This window comes from Mytilus californianus, unplaced genomic scaffold (genome assembly GCF_021869535.1).
Source record: "Mytilus californianus isolate M0D057914Y unplaced genomic scaffold, xbMytCali1.0.p SCAF_2, whole genome shotgun sequence".
Lineage (NCBI taxonomy): Eukaryota > Metazoa > Mollusca > Bivalvia > Mytilida > Mytilidae > Mytilus > Mytilus californianus.
The window spans coordinates 94,936,505-94,958,912 of record NW_026262668.1 but is presented as its reverse complement, the minus strand read 5'-3'; the positions used below and the strand labels follow the sequence as shown (position 1 = coordinate 94,958,912).

Genomic DNA, 22,408 nt, shown 5'->3' with positions numbered 1-22,408 from the left:
TCTGTATATATAAACTGAAGAGTCTTGTATCTTTACATAGTGTATAATATAACAAATTGGATACTAATTAATAGGCAGAAGTGCACAAAATAATAATTATAATATTAATGATTGCTAAACCATAGACAAAAAGCAGTTCATACAATGTAATACACTCTTTAAATGTATATATCTCATAAACATGTACATTTCTGAAGCTGACGATTGTTTGCTATTATTCATGGATTATTCAAATTAATTCGAACCCTTTTAATCTGTATTGATTTGTCCCAAAAATTGGGCTAAAAAGAAATAAAAAAAAGATTTAGTGTCAGTTCTAACTGATATACGTACAACTAAAAGTTATGGACACATGTATCATCCTGATATAATGCCATAGAAAGGACGATATAAAAACGTATTATATACCGTGACCAACCGAATTAGACTTCACGGGTTTGTACTGACACGAGCAACACGACGAGTACCACATGTGAATCAGGATCTGCTTACCATTCCGGAGCACGCACATGAGATCACCCCGTTTTTTTGTATGGTTTGTGTTGCTCGGTATTTAGTTTTCTATCTTGTGTTTTGAATACTGTTGTTTGTCTTTTGATCTTCTTTTTTTTGTCATGGCGTTATCAGTTTATTTTCGACTTTTGAGTTTGATGTCCCTTTGGTATCTTTCGCCTCTCGTATATAAATAATGTCCTGCAAAATGTAGAACATACAAGTAACAAAACAAAACTCAGAAGAAACAAAACAAAATTCTATATTTGCTCATTCATTGACATTGGCAGAAATGCTCAGAATGTTGAGATCTATCTACAGTCTATTTACATCAAAACTGTCAGACAACTTCTTTACGTTATTTTTCAGTTTAGCCTATTTTCTTGAAAACTGAAATAGATAGAGAGAAACTTTAAATAGCAAAAATGATCAGCAATGCAAGTTCAGCAAAAAGAGATTCTGAATCTAACCATGTATTTTGATTTTGGATATTGGACCATAATAGGTAAATGTCCAATTTCAAATTTTTAAGTTCTTATACCAAATTTATTCTGTTTCAGAAACCTATGCTGTGTCAAATATTTAATCATAATCCAAATTCAGAGCTGTATCAAGCTTGAATGTTGTGTCCATACTTGCTCTAACTGTTTGGAATTTTTTTTATATGTATATATATATATTAGTAGATTGCAATATGGTGACCGAATTGTTCACCTATTTTCACTATACGATTATTACGATTTTATTCCTTTTAATATTCAATTGCGCAACCACAATATGGACAGCTAAAATAAAAGCTGTCAAAACTTGTCATTGATCTTATTCATTAAATAAGTTTGTGACCATAAGATAGCAACGATACGGTGTCAAAATTTTATTTCGTGATACTCGTAGTTTTACTTTGTTTAAAGTAAATAAATAGCAAACGCCTAAAATACACGATCTGGATTGTGAACGGATAACAGAAACGGTACGGTTAAACTGTCTTGTTTTCATGTTCTACACTGAATGTTGTTACTACGAGATTTTTTAAGCCACCAGAAACAGATGCGAGCATACACGCACCGTTAACGGTCAATGCTTTTAACAGTATTTAAGAGTTTGAATAGAATTTTGATTTAATAAATTTTATATTGCTGCATCCAATCTTCTATTTTCTAAATATGAGTTATTGAACAACTGTTTCACAAACTCTATAATCAGATGTTGATCTGTTAGAACTTCCATTAGCAGTAAGTCACCTTTTTGCTTAAGTCAATTGATTTTACAGATGTTGTATTTGATTTATAAATTCCTGGGAATCGGTAAATTCGCAAATTACAAAACAAACGGACAAATAAGCATCAGACAGGAAGAGATGCGAATTAAGATAATTTAAAACATATAGAAATTACATAATTGACATAAGGATCCTAGGTTCTGTAATTGCTAATCCGGCACAATTATGAATAGGATTAAATTTTTCACTAATTTTAATTATGCAAGAAACAAAACACATTCAAGGACGATTCAGTATTCAAACATTAATCTTAAGGGTCTAGAATACCCAGTAAATCATTTTACAAAAGGAATTTAACTTAAAGAGATCGTTTTTCGTGTTTTTATCCCTCCCTGCTGATCTAATTACTGTAATTGCAGTCAAGTTAGTCGGCAAATTGTATCAGACATGACTCTGAATAGCAATACAAGGCGAATCATGCAAGCTTAATCTATTGAAATTAAACAAGTGATGAATGAGGGATAAAATTATTTCTCAACTTATTATGCTAAGAAAATGAATGCATTTTATAGAATCATGGAAACAAAGAACACTTTGAAACTATCATTTTCTTTGAAGTTGTAACTTGTATCGGAATTTTTTTTAAATTTTGCTAAAAGGCGAGTCTTGATTTTTTATTGAATTAACTAGTCAAAGGACTTTTATGATATTACCGTACGAAAAAAGAAGATAATGTTAAAAAAAATTGTCATGGCTAAAGGCTAGTACTGTTAATATTTGGACTTGAACTGTTCTAAACTTTCACAATATTTATTAGTAACATTATGCAGCTGTCGTATTTTTATTGAAAAAAGTAAAATAACAAAAATACCGAACTCCAAGGAAAATTCAAAACGGAAAGTCCTTTATGCAATGGCAAAATCAAAACTCAAATAAATCAAACGAATGGAAAACAACTGTCATATTCCTGACTTGGTACATACATTTCCTTATGTAGAAAATGGTGGATTAAACCTGGCTTTATAGATTTTATATATTGAAGAACGGAATCTTTTTTAAAACATGAATATACAAATTTCTGTAATAACACTAACGGTACCAATTTTTCTACACCAGATGCACATTTCGACAAAATATTTAAAAATCTACAGCTTATTAAAAAAATGAAGATCTTATAAACCCAAAAGAACAAAAAGTATAGCCAAAACAGTAAATTTCGATAAAACAATATCCGTGTGTTCATGCCAGTACCGAAGCACTGGGTACTTGGCTCGTGATACCCTCAGAGACGATATCGGCCCATTGGTAGTAATAACATTAACGGTACCAATTTGTCTGCACCAGATATAACAGTTCTCTTGGTCTCATTGGCAATCATACCATCTTCTAATTTCCATATTAACAGCATCTTTTTGTGGACCAAGGGGTTGTATTCATTAAGTGTGACAGTTTATTGTATCATAAAACCCATCATAGATACCAGGATTAAAATTTTCTGCGCCAGACGCGCGTTTCGTCTACAAAAGACTAATAAGTGACGCTCGAATAAAAAAGTTAAAATGGCCAGATAAAGTACGAAGTTGAAGAGTATTGATGACCCCGAGTTCCGAAAGGTTTTGCCAAATACAGCTAAGGTAAATCCTTAGAACTTCGAAAAATTCAGTTTTTAGTGCTTGCTACCCTATAAATCTCCGTCTTGAATATTTCATTCTGCCAAATATGTCAGATGGCAGTACTTTAATTCTTAATTTAATGCAAAAATATTAAAAAAATGTGCATGGGTGGTGGTTGAGGGGTTTATGGGGATGTTTGTACGTTTATACTTTAGAGAAAATCTCTTTTGAAAATTGAAATGAATAACACCAATCAAAAAATTCTACTATCAGTATAAAGTTTTTGAAACACAATGATAAATAAATGGTCTGTTGAATGTCTAATAATGACACGCTAAAGCTTATTGCATTAAAGATTATGATAGGATCACATACAAAACAGCATTTCGACTTCCACCTTTTTTAATCCAGCGCCATTGATGTGTCGTGTAAAGACGAAACATGTGTCTAGCGTACTCAGTTATAAGTCTTGTATCGTTGATGACTCAATTTAATCAGTCATTTCGCATTGATCGTGATTGGCTATTGATAACAATGCTTTTACATGTTAACACTAGAAGGATTTGCGAATACTTCTTGAGTACCTGGGCACAGGCTTCTTTGCAAGATTGTGTGTTGCTTACAACGTACGTTCTTTTCTCTGTAGTGTGTTTTTAAAGCTTTTTTATTGTTTCCCTCAAACCCTAGTGGGTTTTTTTCTCTGACTTTTGTTGCTTTTTCACGGATTTTTTCTATGAATATTTACATAAATTTATAAAGGTCAACAGTAGTTTACCAATGTTATGGAAAAAAAACTTAAGTAAATTTCATGAACTCCAAACTGTTGAGACTGGGTTCGCTCACAGGGAAAGTTTTGGCAAAATCATTTGAATTAAATTTAAAGTTTTATCATTATGTATCGTAGAAGATTGTGTTTTGAATTATATTCTTAAATCAATATATCATTATGGAACTAAGGTCTCAACTACCTCAGGCAAGGTTGACCGTAGATGTCTATTTTATTCATATAGCTCTTCGCGTGTTTCAGTACTTATACATATTTGTCTTTCACAATGTTGGCTTTGAGCGTTACTGATGAGGGTTCATGCAGGAAACAAAAACGTTTCGGACGCATACAATTTACAAAGTGTTATTTTCATTAACATTTCAATTTCGTAGAACGAATTGAATAATGGCTAACATTATTTTTTTCTCACAACCCCACAGCTTCGTTCTCTAATGCACTGATGTAGCGTTAGCAATCGGGAGTTTTTTTCCCTCAGGGTAAGGTCTCTAATACGCTATTGTGATTGCAAATCTTGGATGCAGTGGTCTATTTTTACGAAATGGCAGGTGTAATTTTATCTTTGATGTAATCAGTTATTGTTTTCTGTGCACATTTTAGGTGGAAATATTACTTATATTGACATCATTCAAAACCTTTATCAGCAAAGTTGTCCTTCAAACGAATTCAGGATGTATTACTGTAGTTATTTGTTCAGGTTTGCTTAGTGTGGATTCGCAAGGCGGATGATGCATGCAAATCAAATGACGCTTACCGTGTAGACGCACCAAATCTCATATGCAATTCACTCAGTATTTTTTTTTTGTTATCTGAAATTGCCTCTTCTTAATAGGTTTACGAGGTTGTAACATCGGTTACCACACATAGATGTAACTTTTCTCGTCAAATTCAGAAATTTTATATATCAGTTATAATGACAGGAAATTAAATAATTTACAAGTAATCTTTTATAGGTCATCATGAAATTAGACATATATCAATGTAAGTGAGAAGCATCAAGTTCAACTGTATTTGTAGCTGACTGGAATTTAACAGCTAACGCATAGTTGTTTTTTTCATTTACTATGTTGAATAGTGGAATGAAATATAAAAGAGAGGCGAAAGATGCCAAAGGGATATTCAAACTCATAATTCGATGACAACTGACAACGCCATAGCAAAAAAAGGAAAAACGACCGAAAGAATAGTATTCAAAACACAACTTAGAAAACAAAAGCCTGAGCAAAAGAAACCCAATAAAAAACCGGGGTGATCTCAGGTGCTCTGGAATGGTAAATTACCCGATAACTGTTACAAACATCCATACATTGTAAATATTTTCCAGACTTAAAAACTCATCAAACATACCAGGCTTATACAATGTTACGTCTGCATAAGACTGATCAGCAGCTCTCGAAAAAACAAGTTGGAAGGCAAAATCATACACCAATTTGAAAGCTAGTATACAATTCTGAAGTGTTGTGTCAGAGGTGGCTAATGCCGGGGGGTAGAAAACCTTAGTGTTCGGATAATTTCTTTAATAACAGAATTTTTTTAGGAAATGACCATATCAAAACATAAAAACTCTAATCAACAGTGGCATCAACCTAGTGGTGTCAGAAGCGCACATTGTCTACTAAAACTGTTTCGGTTCTTATACATCCTTGGCTTTCAAATATTCGGCTTTGTGCGTTCCTGATGAAGGTAAATCCAGAAAAGCGCTTCGGACGCATTAGATTTATAACGTGTTGTTTTAATTTTTTAAGACTTATCCGTACCACCTGCTGAGCCTGAATTGATTTGTCTCCTTCATTAAAGACAACCTCATTTGATTTGCATTTTTGTTTCATGGTTGAAAACATTTTAATCTAAAAAAATCTTCAGAGCTCAAAACCAATCAACGTACAGATTATTTACTACTGTATTGTACCATGCGTTCAAAACTTGACAACCCACCATTTTTTTCTTAAAATGTCCTGTACCAAGTCAGGAAAATGGCCATTGTTATATTATAGTTCGTTTCTGTGTGTGTTACATTTTAATGTTGTGTTTTTGTTGTGTCGTTGTTCTCCTCTTATAGTTGATGCGTTTCCCTCAGTTTTAGTTTGTAACCCGGATTTGTTTTTATCTCTATCGATTTATGAGTTTCGAACAGCGGTATACTACTGTTGCCTTTATTTGTATTTCAAAAAAAATAACATGTTTATCATTAATAGTAAGACGGCTCCGAGCGCTAAAAAAACTGGTATCTGATATCAGCCTTCATTTAAGCTTAAATTTGTAATTAGTTATTTTCATGTATTTTATTATGAAATTACATCAGTTTTCAGAAAAGCAGGGGCTGTTTATTTAATTTAACGACTGTTCGTTTATCATTTTGTATGTTCATCTGCTAACTTTGCGTTTGCCATATTTTATGTTCATTTTCTTTTTCTTCCGATCTTTTATCATTTTATTTGTTCGTTTGCTTTTTCATCTATTCTTTCGTCATGTTCTTTGTTCGTTTGCTTTTTCTCCCGTTCATTTGTCATTTTATTTGTTATTTCGTCTGCAGTCTGATGTCGCGCAATGGTTGGTCAACAAAGCTGTGTAGTATGGCGTACACATTCCTACTTAATATAAGAATAACCTATGTTTAAATCAACCTAGATATTAATTGTGTCATATTGACAATAGTTTGGCTTGAACACCTTAAAATGAACTTAAGCTTTGGTTCTCGTCTTTGAAAGTCAATAAAGATATTTCATGATTACTTTGTACACCACGTTTTATGAAGAATGGAAAGACTTTTCAGTTTGTTTGTGTTGACAATAATTTGACCAGTTTCTTTGACTATGAAGCTCTACTTTGAATTAACATTGGAGTCCTCCTCCGCAATCTGACAAATTCAGTGTATTGGCCATATTTTAGCATAACATATAGACTTACAGAGCTTCATTTAAAGAAATACGAAAAATTGTGTATAAAATGAAAAAAATAGCAGTTCGCTTAGGTTTAATTTATTTTTAAATGTTCAATTATTTGCTGACAAACTTCAATTACTTCATTTCAGCTTAGTCAAAATTTGGAAAATAACTTTTACGGTCTCCACGACGACGTATATCACTCGTTACACAATGTATTCCTCCGCCAAAGCCGTATACATCCCTGAATGGAACTCTTATACATTTGATACCTTCAAAAATACAATAAACATCTAAATTAATAAAGCATTAATTTCACAATACAAATGTACAATTTATTATTGAGGCAGAAGATACCAAAGGGATATTCAAACTCATGAGTCGATGAGGATATTAACGGTACCAATTTTACTGCACCAGATGCGTATTTCGACAATATATATCTCTGCAGTGATGCTCGAGGCCAAAATATTTGAAAACCTAAAATTTACTCAAAAATTGAAGACCTGATAAAACCCCAAAAGACAAAAAGTATAAAAAAAAGCCGAGCAAGGAATCAGAGCTAGATATACTCCTTAATTTTGAATAATTTTCAAAATTTTGTAACAGCAAATTTCAATAACACAATATCCGTATTTTCAAACTGACAACGACATGGCAAAAAACGAAAAATGGCCAAAAAACACATAGAAAACTAATAAAAGACGGGGCAACACAAACCCACCAAACAAAACCGGTGGTGACCTCGGGGTTCCGGAAGGGTAAGGAGATCCTGCTCCACATAAAGCACCCGTAAAAATTGCAAGCATAACCAAAAAGCGGCGGAAATTATCTTATAACCTAAAATCAAAATGGTGTCTTCCTATTTCACAAAATTATAAGAAACTGATCCTTTAGCTATGAATACGCGTTAAGTTACATGAAATTTAATAAAATGATGTTCATTTGATATCAAAGAAGCGAATCGATAATGAAAACAAATTATAGAAATGAGAGTTCTTTTTCATATTTTTCATATTTCTACTATGATACGTGATACAGGAAATACGCCTTAGGTTTAAGGGGAATACATACGAATACAGATGTATTGATACCAAAGACAGTAACCAATGATAATAAACATGGTTTATAATCAACACTAGACTGAAAGCTTAGATACACAGAAAAAAATCTTAGGGTCAATTTCTTAAACAACAGACAAGTGTCTTTACATTATGTGACTTTAATCTAAATAAAGATGCGAATAAACCTAACAGAGACAATTGAAAATCTGCAATAAATACCCAATTCCCCAAACGAAACAACAAACATGTGTTGAACACATTTTACAAATATTAACGATCCATGTGATTTCTATTGAATTTTCCTTTTAAAATGTACCTTTTATTGGTTGAGATCAACAAGACTAAGATCTGTATCGATCTGTGTCGCACGCTGCTATTTTAAAGAACAGATTGTAAAATACTCAAAGAAAGGAATTTTATCGACTATCATAGATGCAATCAATCAAAATGCACGAATTGGTAGTTACCATAGTTGTGAAAAGACTTGTTTTGTCTTTATATCACTAAAGACAGATAAAACTAATTATAACGAGATTTGAATGTCGAATAGATATTTGTCTCTTTTTGTAGATAGATGACTAGAACTATTATGGGGATATTCAGGAATAGCACTTATTGACGAAAATGACTATGTTCAACACATTGAAAACATGGAAAAATTATATTTCATATCTGTCCAAAACATTTGGTACATATCTTAAATCTCTGTTAAATTATTGTGCAAAGTGTGAATAATGACTTGGAAACCTGTTTGAGAAACACATGATTCATACTAGCAACCCTCTGTTGCCATGATCCAATAACACAAATGATTTTAGTCCACCAATGAGAAAGAATAATTCAAATCCGTCGAAAATATTAGGTTTCCATACAAGTAGTATCCCTGTGCAGAAGTTGCTTCAGTATGAAGGAAAACTGTCGGGCTAGATAACACATACTTAAATTGAGAATGGAAATGGGGAATATGACAAAGAGACAACAACCCGACCATAGAGCAGACAACAGCCGAAGGCCATCAATGGGTCTTCAACGCAGCGAGAAAATCCCGCACCCGGAGGTGATCCGCAGCTGGCCCCTAAATAAAAGTGTGTACTAGTTCAGTGAAAATGGACGTCACACTAAACTCCAAAACATATAAATGAACTAAAATTAAAATACATACAAGACTAACAAAGGCCAGAGGCTCCTGACTTGGGACAGGCGCAAAAATGCGGCGGGGTTAAACATGTTTTGTGAGATCGTAACCCTCCCCCTATACCTCTAGCCAATGTAGAATAAAGAAACACATAGCAATACGCACAGTAAAACTCAGTTTAAAAGAAGTCTGAGTCCGATGTCAGAAAGGTAACAAAAGAAACTAAGGAAAATGACAATGATACATAAATGAACAAAGGACTACTAGCAGTTACTGACATGCCAGCTCCAGACCTCAATTAAACTGATTGAAAGATTATGTCTTCATCATATGAAAATCAAGTACAATCCCTCCCGTTAGGGGTTTAGTATCATACCATCATAAAATATATGAGAAGAACATAACCCGTTTCATGCCAACAACCGGTTTTAGAATAAATGTGTTTATTTCCGATGCAAAGACCCTATGAGTGAATCAATATTAATACCAAAATATGCAATCCTTAATGATTTGACATCGTTGAAATCAAATACGTTGTTACATACACGAGCGAATCGAACAAGTTGAGATATATAAACACCATAAGATGGCGACAAGGGAACGTCACCATTTAAAAATGGATAATTAACAATAGGAAAAGAAAAACCATCTCTTTTATCATAAATTTTGGTATTAAGCTTCCCGTTAAAGATAAAGATATCAAGATCCAGGAAATCGCAGTGTTCATTGTTAGTATTAGCTTTATTTAAAGTCAGTTCGGCAGGATAAATCTCTTTAGTGTACATACTGAAGTCGTCATTATTGAGAGCCAATATATCATCTAAATATCTAAAAGTGTTATTAAATTTTTGAATCAGATGTTGTTTCGATGGGTCTTTGCTGATTTTAGTTATAACTTGTAACTCATAACAATACAGAAACAGGTCAGCAATAATTAGGTTTTCTATATGTTAATCAAAGGCAAAAATTACTACGTTTTACACATTCTGAACCAGAGAAATCTTTATCTAAATCTGTTCAAGATATAATATGTTCCTCTTAAATAAGTGTGAATCACTTTGCAAAGTGTGAATACTGTTGGTTTCAAAGACGACATTAACTAGTACTCTCTATGTTTTTTCGACTGGACGAAAAATGGATGAACAGACGAATAAAGTCTATCGATTACTTGACCTACTCTCTCCTCCGTCCCAAGTCAGGAATCTCGTCACTATAATCATGTGACATATCTTAATGTTTGGTTATTTTGGTTATTTTGTGTTAATGGTATATCTTTGATAGTCTCAGCTCTTTGGTCGGGTTGCTGTCTCTTTGGTCGGGTTGTTGTCTCTTTGGTCGGGTTGTTGTCTGCTCTATGGTCGGGTTGTTGTCTCTTTGGTCGGGTTGTTGTCTCTTTGACATATTCCCCATTTCCATTCTCAATTTTATCTGTTAAATTTATTCACAGCCATGTTTGACGAGGCACGATTTAAAGCTTGACATATCTTATAAGCACCTGTCATTTGTTGAAGACTGAGCTAGCTAACCTTTGAATACACTAAACTAGGTACTTCATATCTGAGAAATAGGCAATATATGCCCTCAATTTTAGAATTCATTCATACAGTTTTGTATTATTCAAATTTATCAGTCAATAGGTGTTCTACAAGGATAACCAGTAAACACCTTTCATGTGATACCTTAATCTATAAATATACTCTACATAGTTTTATATTTACACCTATGCATAGAAACTATTTTGTTTTAAATATGTACTACTTTCCAGTATGTTCTTTTTTGACCGGGCCCGATTTGGTGGTGTAATGTCTTACTAAGTCTATCCAAATTATTTTTGCAAAGAATTCCGTTTAAACCAGTGCTAGGGGTTGTCTTAAACTTGCAGTGAGGTGAGAGTTGTTTCGCTTCGTGTTGAAGACCTCACTGTGACATTGAAGTGAACAACAGCAATAAAAGCGTTGTTCCTTTGCTCTTTGTGTTTTTTTGCTGTGAATGTACTGATTTTGTGTCATGGATGGATACCCATATCCTTTGTTTTTCTATTCTAAAGATGTCTGTTGGTTATTTGTGTCTTTTGGTTGGTAGCTGAATAGCGCAATTCCGTTTCACTCATTATTATTTTTTTTAATAATTACTTGATGGGTGTATTTTAAATTTTTACTTTTATGTGAACAAAAAACTGTTTAAAAGACTTATAGAAAATTAGACGCTATGTTTACCTAGTGATTCTAAATAGTTGATAGTTGGTATTTCTGTTTCTTCAACAATAGCTCTGTCAGGACTCACCAGAAGCAGATTCATACATAACCAATAACTTGATTGGCATAGTTCTGGTATTGTTGTTGTGAACGGCCGCGGTGCATTTTGAATCTACAATATATATATATATATTATAGACGCACATTGGTGTATACGTAAAAGCTATGGAGATGTAATATTGGAGATATAAAGAATTTATAAATACAAATTTGTACAATATACTTACACTCTCTAAAATTATATGTGCATTTCTATGATCTATCAGCGTTTCGTAATTATAAGAGGCGAGTACAAATTAATCATAAATTCGACAATCTATGTGACAATCTATATTCTCTTATACAAATAAGATGCTTTACAGTATTCCAACCTTTCGTCGTTTATCAAGTATTGAGTATAGGAATAACAAATTCTGGATTACAGGACGAAACAAAAGGACAATAAATTCGAAAAATGCGCATTCAAGATGGGAAGCTTGTTTTTGCGCAATAGTGATAACCAGACTTATAATATGATTATGATTAAAATTAAAAGCATTTTTAGAAACTTTCTGCTTTATTAATAATAACTACTGTAACAACTGTTATCATTTCTATTTATAATGGTAATGATAATATTCGTCCATTGGATATACTTCCTATTAAATCTTAATTGCCAAAACAAAAAGTCAGGTTTGGCAGTACTCACTTCCCAATTTGATCCACTGAAAATCCTTTCCTTATCAGCTGGCGCAATGGGGCGCTCTGGGCAGTTCATTAAAATGCCTTTCCTTTCTTTTGTGGGAGGAACTAAAGGTATTAAACTACAATCTAAAAAGCAAAAATCGAAAACAAATAATATTTGCTAATTCCAGCTACATTAAAATTTTATTTTTTCTCATTCATAATGCATATCATATTTCAAAATCAAAATATAAAAAAAACTAACCTATGTGCACAGGTGAAAGATCGTCTGGAAAATGTATTTCGTGCACTCTATAACCACGTGACTTTGTGTGGCGGCGTAACCATTCAATACCTTTCCTGTTTGTAGTAAATGAGTTTTGTACCACCAAATCTTTTCCCAGTCTTAAAACATCAGCTGCATCAAAAACCTAAAAATATTTACAGGTTGTAAAATCGTTAGCAAAGAGGTACATTTGCGTAATAATTTTTTTTCTATGAAACTGTTTTGTTTTCATTCAAAGGTATATTTTAAGCCCCCCCCCCCCCCCACCCCACCCATTCCCCGCCCCACCCCCTTTTCCACTCTTTTAATCATGGCATGCAACGCTAAATGCCTTTACGAAATAGTTAATCATAATTGACAACCAATATGAACGTGGATGTTACAAATAATTTAGGTCGGTATAAAAGAACAACTATATCATAACAATAATAATTTCTAAACACTTTCCTATTTGAAATTGATCACTTACAGTTAAGAAGGCCGAAAGGGACCTTAATAAAACGGGCAACCGTTAATAACAAGCAGTCAAGAATCTTTCAGACGTATTGCATTATAAATAACTGTCAATGCCATATCGCATAATGGTCAGCTGGGATCGTTTTAATGTCATAATTTAAAAAAAAACGTTCTAATATGCAGAGTACGTGTTTAAATGAATATATAATTAACAATTTAAATTGCAGCCAAAAGTAAGTATGTCAGTTCTTCAAAAAAGTCCACCTTTTACTGTAACATTATGTGAGCGTCATTTTACTGTAACATTATGTGAGCGTCAATTTACTGTAACATTATGTGAGCGTCATTTTACTGTAACATAATGTGAGGGTCATTTTACTGTGACATTATGTGGACGTCATTTTACTATAACATTATGTGAGTGTCAGTTTCCTGTAACATTATGTGGACGTCATTTTACTATAACATTATGTGAGTGTCAGTTTCCTGTAACATTATGTGGACGTCATTTTACTATAACATTATGTGAGCGTCATTTTACTGTAACATTATGTAAGCATCAATACCTACCATGAATATGTCTCTTAAGCAGAAGTTCAAGTTAATGAAGTGCAAAGGGGGAAACAAACATTACACATTATTCTGAAGGGAAAAAAATCAAAAATAAATGTGGAAAACGTAGATAGTATGTGAATTTACTGGCATATTTATAATGTGTCGTGTGCAATGAAATCGGCATCCTTTTAGTGATTGTTTCAGAGTTTGTCGACCATGTTGATTTAAATTATACTATTAGACTTGGAATAAAGGTTACCACAGATACAGTTTAGTCGGCTTCTTATCTTGAAATTGACAATGAGGATGTGTTGATATCTAAACTTTACAACAAAAAAGATGATTTCAATTTTCCCATTCTGATTTTTTTTATTTCATGTGGCAATTTTCCAGCACTTGCATATGAAGTAAATTCAGCTCCTTCTTTTTAACAAACAAACATTACGAAATTGTTCACCCCCTTTTATTTTTATTTTTGAAGAAAAAAAATATGCCACTGAGAAGTATGATATACACAGTTTCGTCTACAGACATACAATATTCATGGTATTAATAAGTAAGCTGAGTTTTAATTGTTGTTTTACATCAATCTTCTATAGATGTCTTCCGTACACCCAATTCCATTCAGCGAAGTTGCTTTCGAAAAGCTTATAGCGTCACTGATGAGTGTTTTGTAGATAAAACGCGCGTCTGGCGCATATACAAAATTTCAATCCTGGTATCTATGATGAGTTTATAGACAGTCGATATACGTATCAAAGTTGCATCAATATAAATATACTGAAAATCCAGCCTTTATACTCTCTCTTTTTATCAACCACCAATTACTCCGTCTCGATCAATGATGTCCCAGTACTCTTAAGTAGTTAGACAAATTTTAAAACATCTGATAGCAGAAGGCTTTGACAGTTTTTTTTTTTTAATTTTTTTTGTTCTCCAAAAAATGTATAATAGAATAAGTGAATAAATGGAAAAGTATTTAGACATATAAAAAAAGGCCAGTCTTTGTTCAGAAAATAATATTCTTCATCAAAATATGGAACTATTTTATCCGATGCTTCCCTCTCACATATTTTATGATTTGTACTTTAACTGGAACCATCTTAATTGGTCTACTGTTGTGCCAAAAAGTCGCTCAAAAGTTTATTGTTTCCCTTACTGGATATTTATACTAGTAAATGGTAAGTTATTGTTGTTTTCATTTGTTCATTTAAAGGTGAAATTTTGTTGAAGAATAAAATTTCTTTTTATGGTGAATGCGTGCCTAAAAACGAAGGTAGAACCCGAATTTTATAACTTTCTAACTCTTAAGTATATATATATTGGCCACACATGTCAACGATGATATTAGCATAATACAAATATATACAATAGGCTCTATGAATTGCGTACAATCTTGTGCATTTACTTCTTTGCTTGGGTAACGAGAGCTGTTTAAAGTTTTGTCTTTAGACATAGGTTCTTGTCAACCTGAATCATTCTCAAAGTTCATAAATCAAGATTCACATCAACAACCTTTATATTCCAATCTTATTTGGTACAACAATTCGTAATATAATTACTAACCAATATATACAAACTTACTGGTTCCGTTTCATTTGTAACGTATTTAAAGCTCCCAATCCAGTCTTTTCTTTCCTGTGATTTGTCATCCCAAGGAAAATCTAAGTTGTACATAGAGTCTGCCATAGTTGGTTTAGGAGCATTCGTCCATAACATATTTTTATCTTTTTCCCATATGTCATTCAGAATCTTCCTGTTATCATTGGAATAAGAAACATTTTTATGATTTAGGTCGAACAAATAATATACAGTCCAGCTTTAAGTATTACACTATGTCTCTCCCACTTTTGCCCGTCTTTGAGTTTGTCAGTTCGACTGTCCTCATGATATTTATTAACACAAGATCTCCCATATTTAAAACCTCCAATTTCATGTTTTTATCAGATGGATAATCATGGCAAACTATAGAAACTATGAGAATTTTGTTAGCACAGAATCTTCTTCAATCTAAAATTTAAATGGAACCAAACTTGACAAAATTTATAGTGATTCATCTCTTTTTTATTTAGTTTTTGCTTCGCATCACGGTGCAAAGCTATTAGTTTCAGTCGATAGACATGCCATCTTGAAATTATTACTAACTCTTATTTATGATTTGTTGTTTATATTTTTGGTTAAGATTATATTGGCTTAAATGAGTTTTAAAGTGGGAACACGTCAGAAAAGGGAAAAGAAATTATATACAGATGGTCTGACAGTAAGGGTATTCGAGACCCGACCGACGACTAAGTTGTTATATAGGTTCGGATCACATATTGTTGGATAAGCGCTGATTGACAGAATTTATACATTAATTAGTACGCATTTCCTTTTCTTAAATCTGTTTACTTGTTTTGGGTGATTTTTTTTCAACTCTGATACAATCCAATCCAATCCCTTATTTACTATCCATACTAAAATATAACTTAATTTTAGTATAAATAGTAAAATAAAGGATTGTATCGGATTTGTCATATAATAATGAAACTGAAACCAAAAATAAAATTACCCGAAACAAAAAATGATAAATACTTCTGATAAAAGATGTAAAAAAACTGCCGTTTTCTCTAAAAAAAATTACAAAAACAAATAAAAAACAAATGATGGAGTTAACTTGCGATACTGCGAAGCATTCAATACCCTTTTTTGGAAAGGTTAAACTTGTATGTTGTTATATTTAAGTTGTATGTCGCCAATACCCTATAATGGAACTTACCACTCCTGGATATGGTGAAGCTTATAAAAGCAATTTGATATCTCCTACATGTTGCATTGAATTGATTGGAATGATGTTAAATAAACGCTTCATAACATGTGAACTTTTGTGTTGATTGGATACTGTTTTTAGAGTTATTGTCATTTATAACTAGAATGAAGAAACCACAGGGGAGGCTTACGATTTCGTGTCGAAAACAACCTTTGACTACATTAAACGTTTGTTTTAATTTGCGTTATCACACCTAGAACTTTGAGTATGTTCTGAATAATTTCAGTGTTTATCGATTGACTGTGTATACAGTCTGCATTTTTTTCTTGCTGTCTGTTAACAATCTTTAAAAACTAACATTTATTCAATATGAATCACTACGAAATACTTATTAAAATAGATTTCTTATTCAACCTCAATTGAGGTGTGTTAATCTTCTTATTCTAAAAAAATTTGAAACTGCAATGTATAATCGAAAGCCATTTTCTTGTTCCATGGCGTTAAGAAGCCAACAATCAAATAAACATCTTTTCTATTTCGTAGCTTTTTCATAACGAGTAATTGGGCGGATGCTAATACGGTATAAGAGTCTGCTTACCGATACAAACCACCAAACGACTTCATTCCTAGTTTGTTTTTTTGTTTTGTTTTTTTTGGGGGAGGGGGGGGGGGGGTAGTGGTGCTCAACTATAGTTGCCAGTTTATTGTTTTATGAATAACTGTATATCTGTCTATGTAATATGTGGCCTGTCTTCTACAATTTACGACCGGTTATTGTCAACTAATTATCTTGAGAAAAATAGCACAAGTTTTTTCAGAAAGGAGGGTTATGCTAAAAGCCATTAATTGTCTTCTGAAATAGCTTCTGAATTGAAAGAAAAAGTAGTGAAATTTCTTCATTATTACAATTGATTTTATTTTTAAGTGAATATGATTTTGTTCATATGAACCTTTTGACAGTTCTTGTAGTTATCTTTTTTCTTCTTAGTATTACAAGACGATTTGATAAGATAAAAATCTTCAATATCTGAGCATGCCATAAATTCAATAAATGTGTTTGATCCTTATAATTCTCAACCCAAACAGATATTATTTTTTTCAATCCCAGGATTTTATTTATGTTTATCGTGCGTGATCATATCACAGTAAAAACGACATATTTTTAGCATAGGTTACCAAAGTAGTTTCGATTAGATTGTCTTTTGAAGTGTAAAACCAAGGGGAAATTATAACTGACCAATCACAATCAAGTATTTATTGATATGTATTATCGAGTTGTATAAACTTATATACTTATACACAAATGTCTAATTGTCTAACCCACGAAAAAATCTAAATACCTGTATGCCATCGACTCGAAGTATCTGGCTCTATTACTCATGGGTGTTTCAATAATTTCGTTACCAATAACTAACAATGTGTCACGTGGACAAGCCGCACAGTTTTGATTTTCAATTTCAAAAAATGGTGTTTTAATTGATTCGCTGAAATCAATCTTTTCTGGGCGTAAGAGCTTCACATTACACTGATATTCTAAAATTCTGGCAAGATTATCAAACTGAACCCTTGCTTTTTGTATGGTTTCATCCTTCCTCAGACCGGCTCTGAAATAGATATTGAAAACAAAAGTACATGGCAGATTTTGAAATGTTTTGTAATCATCGTTTCAATTATTTATTCTGTCAATGAGGATTTCATCATTGAAGTTTAAATTAAATGTAAATCTAACGTCACCTTGTGATGTCGCAATGATTTTATTGTTAAAATCATGTCAGAATTGACACATTTGACCTAAGATAGCCATTTTACTTAATTTGTTTGTGTGTAAAATTGGACATGTTACCCTCATTATCATCTTTGATTAAAACATCTCGAAGCAAAATATCTTTTTTTTGTGGTCCATACACAGGCACTTGTTTCTGAAAAAAAAATCCTTTATACCTTAATATTTTCAGAGACAAGTGCCTGCGGGTTCATATCAAATAATAAAAAACAAGATCTCAAATTAAGGCTTATTTAGTAGTTTTTGCAGGTTTGCTTTAAATGCACTTCTTGACGTTTAAAGGTCTATATGTAACACAAAATTCTAAAATTTGATGCGGATATCTAACAGACTAAGGTTTTGTCAAAATTTGAAGGATCTTAATTGATAAATTTATAAATTATTAAACAGTCTTAAGATCTGAGAGCGTGAGATCCCAGTCAGACAGGTTCATGGTAATCAAACTAGTATATTGTAGTAAATATTATCCTACATTTGTGTTTTTAGTTAAAAAGTTCGTTTGTTGTATTCTTGTACATGTATGTATTTTATTTGTTATTGCTCGAGCTTTGTTTGTGTGTAATTTTGCAATAAAGATATATAAACTTTTTGATTTTCGAATTTATAGGCAAAAAAGACGTCATATCTTCTCTTTTACAAAAAAAAAATAGTTTTCCTTTCCCTTTATCAATGCAGTTGCTCCTTTGGTGAACGTTATCTATGTTCAGGTAATACTTACAAAGATTTTTTTTTAAAAATTGACCTAATCAGAAAAAGGGATATCATCTTTTACATTGATGAAAATTATTGTCTTTATACTGCAATCTAGAAAAAAAAAACATTTTCAATTGTTGTTCAATGTGTAAATGTTATTTATTTGATTTAAATATTGGAAACATCCCCCTTTAAAAAGACCTTATACCGGTATCAGGCGGAGAAATAGACAACGCAATGAAATGTACATTACCTGTTGAAACCCGCAATCAATGGTGAACGAATTCGTTTGAGTATGGACTAAAATATCAACAATAAGCATAAAACAGAATGATTTATAGGTTTCAAACAAAAAATATTAACAAGTGAAATATGTTTTTCCAAAAATTGTAAAAGAAATAAGTTTGGGTCGTTCCACGCTTCATTATATACATTGGAAACGAGAACAGGTTGAAGAGGTCGTATGAATAATTAAATATAGTTTCGGCAACTTTCTATTTAAATATTCATGAGGAAAAGTGATATCTGGTCAGTGACTGTATATGACATAGCAATATACAGTCAACGCATTTTGACTGCTCAAATAGAACGAGTGCAGTATAAATAATGATATAAAGTTGATCTTTCAGACATATATAATGATATGCAGTAATACTTACGTAAATGTATTTAAATCTGCAGCATCCAGTTTACTTCTATAAGCAGGTTCATCTTGTGGTATACATGCGTAATCTGGGATTCCAAGAATGACTTCTTCAAGAGGATCCCACTCATTATACGAACTGACTATATCCATCATTCAGTTGGATGCAGCCCTTTGTGAAATAGAATAACAGGTGATAAATATTCGTTATCTTCGCCGTTAGAATATTTTGCTCTTATCAAAATAGTCGAGAATTATTTTATAAGCTGAGATATCCACTTTTCAGATTATATAGCTGGTTTATTGTAAATTGGTGACATGCTTGGTTCAAAATATTTTTGTGCAGAGTTTTTTAAAAGGTGTGTTTATCGAAATTGCATTCCATTCCAATTATATGCATCGTTCATGTATTATTTCTTTCCAATCATTTTAACACATATCGGGACCATCCATTTGTTTTTCTAAATGTTTGTATTGTTTCTATATTTTACATTTAGATAGTACGGCAATTTATGAATTCCGTTACCCATTATGGTTTGTTATTTGTTGGTTTCATCCCGCATCTGATGCTTCAATGCAACCATGAATACCTCTCAAATCGTAGCTGGGTGTGCAGCTATCTTCAACTTGCAATGAGGTTGAGTTTGAAGACTTCACATTAACTTTGAAGTTAAAATAAAGCAAAAAAAAAAAATATTATTCATTGATTTTGTTAAGTGCATGCAGGAGCTTTGTGCTAGGAATAAATCCACAACATCCCTTCCTTTCAATAAACTAGTTATATTTGCCATTTCTAAAGCAGAGGATAAATGAGAATTATCGAGTAAAATCATTTTAGATGCAAAATTTTCACAAGAATATATAGCTTAAAGAGGTGAAATATTTATTGCTTAAGTAAAATAAATATACCTAGTTAAATATTTGCAAGCTTGAGAAACTGAAAAAAATATAAAAAAAGCATTATCGCAAAAATAAATCAAAGTATAGTAAAGAAGGGCCATGATTTAAAGAAAAAAAGACCGAATGAATGAAAAATTTCAAGGCATACAAAAAAATTCGCTGGAATTTCGATAAAATCATTAAATTTTTCTCAAAGAATGATCGTTAATGATTGTTAATTCTCATTCACATCTTTTTTATGTTAATGTGTATTGGGATATATTTGCTTTGCCTGTTTTATTCTTAACCTATTATGGAATAACTACAGTAAGTGTGAAAATACTAACTTACCTCAACTTTAGTTTGTCGGTGGGTGGTTTGTAACTAATGAATGTTGACCATAGACAATCTTCATTCTGTGTTTATCAACAAGGCAGTTTTTAAATTACAGATAAACTTTATCAACAAGGCAGTTTTTAAATTACAGATAAACTTTATCAACAAGGCAGTTTTTAAATTACAGATAAACAGATTAATAAAATACTTTGAAGTAAATAAATATTTGAAAATCTAACAAACGGTCATTTGTCGGGTCAAGGTGACTCCTGGACACAAGGATTACACGATCTTATCGCGACAAGGTTGCGGAGTGATACAGTAATGTTTTCCGTCTGTCCAAAATATATATATAGCGCTTACCAACATTCAAGGTTTTTTTTTCTCGTTTCTGAATGTTATTACTTAAATAATACCATTAATTGTATCATTTGAATATTTCAGGTTTTGTAATACAAGAGGAGACTTCCATACTTTTTTCGTGAAAGCTGGTCTCTCACTTAACTACAAATTGACATGATCTTGAACTCTCTGAAGGCCAAGTATACATGGATGGTATAGGGAGTCCCACTTATTCCCTTCATCACCATAGAAGCGAACTAATCAACACAACAAATTATACGTAGGTCAATTTGCAGAATGTATAATGAACAACGACTACAGACGCCGACGACGATAACAAATCACAAACATATCAACCGTAATAACAATGAACTCATTTTTACACTAAGGGATCTCTTATAAATATTCAAGAATAATAATAGGCATCAATTATTGCGCAAACTGGGGAAAATACCAAATAGTTAATTAATAATATTTTCAAAGAGTGTGATACAATTTATGTTTTAAGTTCGTTTTGTGAGAGTACGCGTATCATTGGAGCTTTTTTTCACCAGATGCTTTTTCTTGTAAGGAGTCGGTTGACAATTTCGGCCATGTTGACCTATATATATATTATCAATTTATAACAGTCTTTTAAAACTATTTTGAAACAGAGTAGATCTTTTAAGGACAACAACTTCTATAAGGGGTCCATAGACGATTACTTCTATGTTGACATATATGTAGATCTTATTTTGCTTCACATTTTTACTATTGTAAGATTCTCTCCATTTATCATAGTTTCTGCAAAAATAAAAACAAGAGGCACAACTGTGCCCATATCGCTCACATTTTTGATAATTAGGACTTTCATATGCACATACTATATTTACTCTTTGTGTTGCTGATCTTTTTTGCAATTTACACGTTTAACTTGGCTCCTTTTTTTAATAACAGCCAAAACTGCAAGAAACAGTAAAAATCAACATTTCATGGGCAATAACTCCAGAATGGGTTGACAAATTTTCAGAGTGGATATGTATTGTATCAAACACTGCAGTTTACACTTTTAACCTAGCTCCCAAAGTTTCAAAATAACAGCGAACAAATGCAGAGAAATGAACAAATGTATATTTCAGGGGAAATAGCTCAAAACAGATTGACAGATTGTTAACTTAATATATCTCGTTTTGCTATTTACTTTTTGCGATTACACATTTAACCTAGCACCCTTTTTTCAGGCTGACAGCCCAAGACTGCAAAAACTTCATCTTTTAGGTCACAACGGCAAAACAGGTTGACAGACTTTTCTCCAATATTCAGGATAGGTTAATTTAAACATATTTTATTGTTCAGAACGATGACAAAAGGATAGGACACTTTTCAGGGTAGATACATTTTGTCGTGCTGGTCCTTTTTGCTATCAATACCTTATTTTAACCTTGCTCCTACAGTGTTGACGATTACAGCCAACAACTGCTAAATAAGGGGGGGGCAACATTTCAGGGGCAATTACTTCAAAATGAGTGGTTAGATTTTCCCCCAATTTTCAGGGTGCATATGTTACAGTGAATCTGTATAATCAGGGATTATGTAGAAA

The 22,408-nt window shown here is 32.3% G+C and overlaps 1 protein-coding gene across 1 annotated transcript; it reads right to left on the bottom strand.

The window, feature by feature from the left end:
- Positions 1 to 7,070: 7,070 nt before the first annotated feature.
- Positions 7,071 to 20,573, bottom strand: LOC127730451 (glycine amidinotransferase, mitochondrial-like). Its single transcript, XM_052238880.1, has 8 exons — positions 20,503 to 20,573; positions 19,289 to 19,444; positions 17,494 to 17,757; positions 14,989 to 15,160; positions 12,373 to 12,538; positions 12,133 to 12,254; positions 11,406 to 11,556; positions 7,071 to 7,262 (listed from the first exon to the last, which is right to left on the bottom strand). The coding sequence occupies exons 2-8, from the start codon at positions 19,426 to 19,428 to the stop codon at positions 7,141 to 7,143; spliced, it is 1,137 nt and encodes a 378-aa protein (XP_052094840.1). The 5' UTR covers positions 19,429 to 19,444; positions 20,503 to 20,573; the 3' UTR covers positions 7,071 to 7,140.
- Between the last annotated feature and the right edge of the window lie 1,835 nt (positions 20,574 to 22,408).

Bases quoted from the DNA above. Each gene is read 5' to 3' on its own strand.
- LOC127730451 (XM_052238880.1), bottom strand. From the start codon at position 19,428: ATGATGGATATAGTCAGTTCGTATAATGAGTGGGATCCTCTTGAAGAA. The intron at 17,758-19,288 runs GTAAGTATTACT...TATCTATTTCAG, and splicing joins GCAGATTTAAATACATTTAC to AGCCGGTCTGAGGAAGGATG. The intron at 12,255-12,372 runs GTTAGTTTTTTT...TTTGCTTTTTAG, and splicing joins TCTTTCACCTGTGCACATAG to ATTGTAGTTTAATACCTTTA.